The 8,932-nt window shown below is 35.8% G+C and overlaps 1 protein-coding gene across 1 annotated transcript; it reads right to left on the reverse strand.

Moving 5' to 3' along the window:
• Nucleotides 1-996: 996 nt before the first annotated feature.
• Nucleotides 997-4,516, reverse strand: LOC131524899 (extracellular calcium-sensing receptor-like). Its single transcript, XM_058752286.1, has 6 exons — nt 4,296-4,516; nt 3,788-4,076; nt 2,938-3,693; nt 2,611-2,838; nt 2,052-2,175; nt 997-1,901 (listed from the first exon to the last, which is right to left on the reverse strand). Exons 1-6 carry the CDS (start codon nt 4,499-4,501, stop codon nt 997-999), a joined length of 2,508 nt encoding a protein of 835 aa, XP_058608269.1. The 5' UTR covers nt 4,502-4,516.
• Nucleotides 4,517-8,932: the final 4,416 nt, after the last annotated feature.

An 8,932-nucleotide genomic window follows, 5' to 3' on the forward strand; every position in this document is an offset into this window, starting at 1 on the left:
CACAATGACACCAGCGGTGCACAGGAGCAGAGCATGAGTGTCAAGCAGGAGTGTTATGTTAAAAGCACTTGGTTTCGGCACAGAGTCTATTTTTGCAGCACTACTCTCGCTCAATTAAAGTGACAGCACAATTTTGATGTAAATATCATTCCACACAAAAAGTGCTACAAATGCACAGAATAAGTATGTATATTGTGTTTTCAAAATAATTGGAGTATATCACAAAAGAAAGTGAAGAATTAAAAATATGTATAGAAGATTTACTCATCAACTATTTTGGGGGAAAGGAAAGTATGGTGTATTATTAAAAAAAATAAAATAAAATCATTAATTCAGTTAATTGGAAACCAGTGTTAACATGTGAATCCCCATGTTAACAGACTTTCAGGACTTTAAAACATTCAAATTTATAACTGACCAACTTCTAAAAACAAATTTATAGCTTATAAGTTTTAGTTATAGCTTTGGAGCCGCTGCTGTGACCCTGTACAAATGCTTCCAGCATGAATATTCTTTTAGAGTCTGCAGCTGCAGTGAAGTTGTGCAGTGAATGTAGTTCCTGTATGCTGATGTGAAGCTCATGCGAAGCTCAAGCTTGTGGTGTGAAACAGGCGTTACAGTCACTATTGAAGATGGAGAACAGAAAACTGTCATCCTGCAAACAAAATAAATATTACATGATGTAATGACTAAATGTTTACAGATATTGTATTCATTTTAATATTTTAAAGTATCATTTTTTTTTTTTTTTTTTAAATATGGAATTATTTGAATTAAGCTGGTACCAGGAGTCCAGGAGACACATAACAGAATGAAATGTTAATAAACATTTCTAGTTTCAGAATCTCATTGATCAATAGTACAATAGAATGAACTAATTAATTACATAAATAAAATATTCATAAATTAAATGAGAATTGGTCTAATTTTATTGAATAAACACCACAAAACACTGCAATGTTGATATAGATGTCTCTCTTTATTTTTGACTATGATTTATATGGAAACTTTTCCCATCAGATGTTGCTTTGTGTTTTGTTCAGGCTTACACAGAATTATGTAACATTTAGGTACAAATATGCAGAAAAGTAAGCCAAAGCTCGAGGCTAAAATGGCAAATATCTCCACAGCTACAGTAAACTTTCCAGGAGGACTGACATAAGATGGGATAAATGTGATCCATACAGCACAGAATATAAGCATACTGAATGTAATAAATTTGGCTTCATTGAAGTTATCAGGCAGCTTGCGAGCTAGAAAAGCCAGAATGAAACACAAGACAGCCAGGAGACCAATATAACCCAGCACAGCCCAGAAACTTATAGTAGAACCCAGACTGCACTCAAGAACAATCTTCTCATTATAATACTTCAAATTTTTGTATGGAAATGGAGGTGATATTTTTAGCCAAAGCACACAGATAATAACTTGTATAAGCGTAAAGGCAAGAACACTGAGTCGTTGTTGTACAGGCCCAAACCATTTCATGACATTACTTCCTGGAAGTGTAGCCTTAAAAGCCATTAACACCACTATTGTTTTTCCCAGAACACAGGAGATACAGAGGACAAAAGTGATGCCAAATGCTGTGTGACGCAACATACAGGACCACTCAGTGGGACGACCGATGAAAGTAAGTGAACAGAGAAAACACAGAGCCAATGAGAAGAGCAGCAGGAAGCTCAGCTCTGAGTTGTTGGCTTTTACTATAGGGGTGTCCTTTTTACTGTAAAACAGGATGGCCATCAGCACAGTTAATCCTGCTCCAAAGAGTGAGAAAAAGACTAACACTATACCCATAACCTCTGTGAATGACAGAAACTCTACAGCCTTTAAGACACATTTATTTTTCTCAGCATTAGACCAGTATTCACCTGGACACTGCTTGCAGTTATTTGAATCTGGAAAGAAAGTAATGATCATTATAGTTAGAGATAAAATAATTTTATTTAAATCCTTTGCTAGGAAACTGCATCCAGAACTGCAACGTAAGAGGGAAAACACAAAAAGGAGCAATTTTCCTTGAAACTGTGACATGGCCCGGAAATTACCTGTCTCGTTACTGACTTCTCCTTCTGCACATGGAATACAATCATAACAGCAAACAGGTCTTCCTTTCTGTGCAGCCTTCCTAGTGCCTGGGGGACAGCTCTCACTGCACACAGACCTTGGTTTCTGAATAAAATAAAATAAAATAAAATAATAGTTTTCTTAGTTGTTTATACTGACTTTGAAGAATAAAGAGACATTTTCTAAAATTATTTTGATCAAACAATTGCATATTTTAATCTTTAAATGATGCAAATAAGTTATTGTATGAAGAAAATGCATTGAAATTTTCATTAAAAAAAATATCACTATTACCACCACGGTAGTCCCTTTGCTTAAAACTGACTTGTTACCGCCCTCTGCTGTTGCTTTTGACCATTTTACAGGGGGGACATTTAATTATTTATTTTTTTTATTTATCCTTCTAATGTGGTATCCTAAAAAGGTCATTTGTATAGGACAGTGCAAATATATTTGGAGTGCCCTCTTAATATACAATATTGTTTTCCAAACTTCCAGTTTCATTAAGCCCTTTAGGTCAGACTTATTACTGGCATTTACCTCAATTTGTCCTCCAGCCCAGATTATGTTTTCAGTATTGAGCACAAAACGCTGGTCAGGGGGGAGTGATGCATCATAGTACCCCACTGCTTTAAATTGGATTGATCCATTTGAGTCTTTCTGCCAGTTCACAACTTCATATTGGGCTACTGTGGCACCAGTGCTGTCAAACCACACCCGATCTCCCAGTTTTACAGTGAAATCAACCTTTTTCAGAGCCTCAACAACCTATTGAGAAACATAACAAACAGAAATCCAGTTATCATCTTGCTCTTGTTTTCTCTACCGTACTGCTTATCTTTTATTTTTATTATTATTATTTTGTACCTGCTGTGGTTGTATTTTCAGGCCTTTTTCACAACCTGCTTGTTCTCTGCACATGAGTAGATTGTGGAGTGAGTGAGCCACAGCATAAACTGCTTTGTAAACATTACTTGAATATCTTTGTTCAGGCACATCTTCATTGTAGTTTTTCAGCAATAGTAGATCCTGATATATGTTGCAATTTACAGCATACTGAGAAGAATTACTCCCAGTCTGTGAGCATGGAAAATCTGTTTCCCAGAATGCTTTTATAACATAATCTGCAAAACCTTCAATATCAATTTTTCTTACTGCAAACCCCAGTGACCCTCCAAGCACCTGAAAACAGTTTGGAGTGATCAAACTCTTTGCAGTTATCCATCCCTCCACTCCAATCATTTGGAGGCCTGTAATGTTCTGAATACTTAGCTGCTCAAGTAGATTGAACATTTCAGAACTGGTAAGAAATGCAACAATCACTTTTGCACTGCTTTTTTTAATTGTCTCTACCACTTTTTGGAGTTTGTCATGCTCTGTTCGGTAGAATTTCACAGAGTATTCCACACAAATTCCCTCCTCCTGGGCTGTATTCAGAAATATTGTCATCCCATTGTTTCCATAGTCATTGTCAGTGTTTACAGCTCCCACCCAAGACCAGCCAAAGTGCTTGACTATGTATGCAAGTGCTCTGCTCTGGTGGTAATCACTAGCAATAGTCCTGAAGAAAGAGGGGTAATTTTTCCTATTACTGAGACATTCACATGAGGCTGAGGGACTTATCTAAAAGAAAGAAAGAAATAAGGAAAACTGCTAGATGTTAAACAGTCATCAGAAGAGTGATTATGTCCAAGTGTTTAATGTTATTGCTCCTTACCACAGGAATTTTAAAAGGTCCTATTGTTCTGGACAGAATCACTGTTGCAGAAGATTCTGTTTCTCCTATGATAGCATGTATAGGAGACTGTCCATTGCATCTGTCTCCTGCTGTAAACTCTGGACCATTCATCAATGCCATGGTTGCACTCATAGAAGACAGTCTTGAACCACAGGTATCATAAATTCGGTAGCCAACAGAAACATTTGGTAACAAACTTTGATTACTGTTAATCTCCTCAATGGCAAAAATCATGGTCTGAGCCATTCGAAAATCTCTTAGACTCACACTGTAAAAAAAAAAAAAGTTTTTGTGTGTTAAATACAAATTATTAACATAAACAGAAAAATACAGTCAAAAAACATACTTTATTTGTATTATTTCACAATCTGAATGTGGTTCACACCTGAAATACATTAACTTTAATACTTTATATAAATGAATAAATAAATAAGCTGTATTATTTGCATTTCTGTTGAATAGCTCTATATTTTACAAAGTAACAAACCTTGAACATGATAAAAGATGAGGTTTTTGTGTATACTCAAATGAAGGTAGTATCTCTATGCTGTGGATGGAAAACAGTGCTCCAATGTTTACGTCTCCATCCTTTGATAACAGCGGGTACTTAGGGTCTCCCATCATTCGGCAAATAGGCTTTTCTGCCTTTGCATGTAGTTGAAAGATAAGCAGTGTGTAAAGAAAGACAGACATCACAAAGATTCTGTTTAACTGTGGCCAAATGCAACTGACTTGATACAATATTTGCACTTTTATAGGCATACTTAATATGGATGATTGATTTTGAATGTAGCCAATGACCTCATAAGGCAGGACATGAGTCAGGTCAAGTAGGGGCAGACGAATGTCAAGATAATATGAGTCATATTGTATCACAAGTTATCACAGTCTAAAATCTGATCATGAGTATGTATTTAGTAGTTTATTGGTATTGGACAAATAACACAAACATGAAATTTTCATTATATATATATTAGTGCTGTCAAAGTTAATGCATTAACGCAAATTCATTTTAACGGCACTAATTTTATTAACGCTCAAGTAACGCAGCGCACATTTTCTGTTTGACCCGTGGCCTCGCCCGTAGTTGGAGAAATGGAGGTGCACAGCATTGCCAACTTAGCGACTTTGCAGACCCCTTTAGCAACTTTTTCCCCCCTCTTCAAAAAAGCGCCTAGCAACAAATCTTTAGGGTTTGCCCAAACCTTATTTAGTTTCTGAGAGGTGCCAGTACTGCCACTTGAGCGCGATGTCTTGCTGTCCCAGCGCGTGCATGCACACCTCTCTCTCTCTCTGTGTGTGTGTCAGCGAGCGGTGGAGAGGAGTAGCGCTTTCAGTTAAACACAGATATTATGTTGTTTCTCTAATTTTACATGCAAGTATAGCCGAAATCACAGCACAGCTATTGTAATTATCTTATGTGTATTTGATTTTATCAAACGACGGCTCGATTATCAGGATTTTTGTGCAGATTAACATCTTGGAAAATAGAGCTGTTTATGTAGCCTAGTCTTAACCCTCTGGTTGTGTTCAGACTCCTGTCACACTTGTTTTGTTCCCGGTCAAAAATGACCGGACTCCAAACAATTTGCACTGTTTCTCACACTAGTGTGCTTTAATGATTAATCAGGATGTTTGGTTTTAAATGCTTTTATTTTGTACAAAATTGCAAAAAGTCACACTTGTGGTGTTCCCATAAATCTCTCATTTTGCTATATTATCACTGAATATTGGATTCATTCTTTTTGTCAACTTGTTTTCTTTCATTTAGGACTGGTTTTGTGTTTCTATTTGCATCTGATTAATCGTTAGCCTAATTTATCTGAGAGTAGGTTCCTCATTTTTTGAGTAAAAAAAAACATTTTTTATGAATAATATTCATAATATGAGATCAAAATTTATAAAAATTTGCACTGTTTATCACACTAGTGTGCTTTAATGTTTAATCAGGAAGTTTGCTTTTAAATGTTTTTATTTTGTACAAAATTGCACAAAGTCACACTTGTGGTGTTCCCGGTCAAAAATGACCGGACTCCAAAAAATTGCTTATGAATCTGTAATTATGCTATTTTTGACCGGGAACACAACAAGTGTGACTAGGTGAAATAAAACCCACAAAAAAAAAACTAAAATTCTAAAAAAATTTATGAGAAGTACTTATACCCTATGTGAACAAAGTCAGTAAGTTTGAGTCCAATGCGATAACGTTAACTAGTATTTTCGGGAAAAAAATAAAATTTTCTTCGGGTCAATCTGACCCGAACATAATTAATGGGTCGCATTACAGTCACTATTTCAAATTAATTCCGTTGTCTGACAACAGAAACAGTAAAATATACCAATGAAAACAGTTTTATTGAGAATTTAGCTGCATCAAAATACAGTAAGTGGGCACATTTTGCATTTTCAGAAGAAGTGAGCTGCCCTGTCCTGCAAAAATGTAAACAGACTTGTGTCAGTAAATTGCTCAGTGCAAAGAAAGAGAAGTAATGGGAACCTGGAATTTATTTGTTCATGTGTCTAATAGACATGAACAAGTTCTTTGAAAAACATCTATGATCTTTGAAACATGTCTACTCTTCATGCTCTATGTTGACTATGGTTTCAATAATAATATACATACATTTGCATAAAGCATCCATATTTGTCCATGCCCATGTTGATTAGAGTATTAAAAACTTGAAAAGTATTAATTTAAGGTACATTTAGAACAAATACAAATGTGCGATTAAGTTGCGATTAATCATGAGTTAACTCATGACAATCATGTGATTAATCGCGATTAAATATTTACATGATGTGGCGATTAATTCATCTAATTAATGCATCAATCAGATATTACAAAAAGTAGCTTCAGCAAGAAATATTTTGTTTGATTCAAAGTAAAATTTATTACATATACTCTTTTGGACCATTTTTTGGGTGGGTGAACTATACTTTTATTGTTATAAATATTATGGGAATATGAAATTATTTATTTAATGAAATGATACTCTAAATAATAAACTAAAACTGCCAGTAGGTTGTGGTAAATGTCTTGATTAAGTCATTGATTCATTTATTTATTCATTTGATTCATTCATATGGCTGATTCATTCACATGAAACTCTATCCTCCAATTTGATACTGTTAAGTGCTTTGACATAAACTGTATTGTTAAAAGCGCTATATAAATAAAGATGACTTGACTTGACTTGACTTCAGGAGTGTAGAAAATGGTTCTCTTTATTAATGGTCCATTGCATCATTAGGCTTGTTCGACTTGAAGCGGATCAACGACATCGGACCGATCGGTTTGTGACATCAAAGCACCACAAGAGCCATTAGAGAGCAGATGGCTCTGCCTGCTTTTGAACCTCTCTCGTAGTACTTTTTTTTGTGATCAACTTTTTATTTATTTATTTTTTTAAATCAACAAAACAACATCCACACAAACAAACAACAGGGTAGGGGGGAACCAACAGACACACCATATCAATTTCAATTTGCAGCAAAAAGGAGAAAACAGAATCCACATGAGTCCACAGACTGACAACAATTGAACATTCCCAAAACATGTGGAGAAAAGTACCTGCTGATACAGTGTTAAAGATATGACATTTATAGGTCGATTGCAATTTCATTTTAAACCTCTTGTAAGGAGTTATGTATGCTCAATGGATGACTTTGAAATGGATAAGTTGATGAACCAAGTTTTTAGAAGTTAAGATTAGATTAGACCACACCGTCTCCCAGTTGACCGATAAATCCAAATCTGTTAATTCACGATTCCAGATAGATTTAATAGAAAGAGACTTTGCAGTGTGATCATTAAGTTTACCATATATTAAAGAGACAGATGGCCGACAAGAGGGTGGTGCGATCCAATCCCATATAGGATGAGAGGAAATAGGGAATGCCTAGGGAACTCCATAGGCCTTGAGAGCAGAACGTAACTGAAAAAAAGATAAAATATGATTATGCTGTTGAACAAAACTTAGTTCTTGAAGTGAGCAGAGTCCCTGGTTATCATATAAGTCACCCCATGTGTTTCTGCCCAATGTAGACCAAGAGGGCTGGACAAATGGCCAATTTCAACATAAAAAATTAAAGTTGTATGGGCCATAAGGGTGTATTGTTACAAAATTTGAAAGGTCCTCCCATCAGACATTCCACCCTTTTTAGAGAAAAAATAAAAAAAAATAAGTCCTTAGATGTAGTATTCTGGATTCTCCAAAGATCGACCACATTAAGTTCAGTGATAAATCCATTCAACAACCTAGAGGATGGGTTAGCCGTAGCATCAGGGTGATATTTATCCAGAGCAGGATCCAAAACAGCATTGAAATCACCACCCATCACTAAAGGACAATCAATCTGTTCAGGTAATATATTAGACACATTCATGAAAAATGCACTGACTGCCTCATTCAGGCAGCAAATGGAGAAAAGTGCTAACCTGTCACCATGTATTTTACAGCATATAAAAACAAATCTACCTTCATCATCATTCCCGGTATGTTCAATAGTTAAATGCAACTTCCCATCGACCAAGACAAGCAGCCCCCTAGTTTTATTAGGGGCACAAGAAAAGGTTGCCAGTTTGAAATACTTGTTTTGAACACGTGCCACATCGCATTGTTTTAAGTGAGACTCTTGTATCAGGGCACAGAAAATCGATTTACAGTGCAAATATTCTAATATCAGGGTATGCTTAATAGGGGAATTTAGGCCATTCACATTCAATGATAAGATATTCAGCACATGCATTGTGTGCTCGCAATGCCAAGATTCTGTCTAAATGAAGAAAAAACAAAAGCAATGCCATACTGCCATTGACATGTAAACATTAGTATGTATCCTAGATACCAATCCACATAGTTGCATAGTTCTTTTAAAAGAAAAGCAGACTAAATAAAAGTATTGATGTCTGTTGAAGGGCATAGAAAAAAAAGCAAAAACAAGGAACGACAAACAACTGTGTATAAAAACCAAAGCAGACTGCACATTATCGAGAGTGTAGGTCTGCATACATAACAAAAACAAATGTTGATGCGTGACCAGTCCACTTCAATGCAAGCCATGTCCCCAAAAGGCCCACTGAGCCAAAAGCGTAGTGATTGAACCTGCTCTCCATCAGCCAGA

This window comes from Onychostoma macrolepis, chromosome 18 (assembly GCF_012432095.1).
Source record: "Onychostoma macrolepis isolate SWU-2019 chromosome 18, ASM1243209v1, whole genome shotgun sequence".
Classification (NCBI taxonomy): Eukaryota; Metazoa; Chordata; class Actinopteri; order Cypriniformes; family Cyprinidae; genus Onychostoma; species Onychostoma macrolepis.

Bases quoted from the DNA above. Each gene is read 5' to 3' on its own strand.
- LOC131524899 (XM_058752286.1), bottom strand. From the start codon at position 4,501: ATGTCTGTCTTTCTTTACACACTGCTTATCTTTCAACTACATGCAAAG. The intron at 4,077-4,295 runs GTTTGTTACTTT...TTTTTTTTACAG, and splicing joins CATCTTTTATCATGTTCAAG to TGTGAGTCTAAGAGATTTTC. The intron at 3,694-3,787 runs GTAAGGAGCAAT...TCTTTCTTTTAG, and splicing joins GACCTTTTAAAATTCCTGTG to ATAAGTCCCTCAGCCTCATG.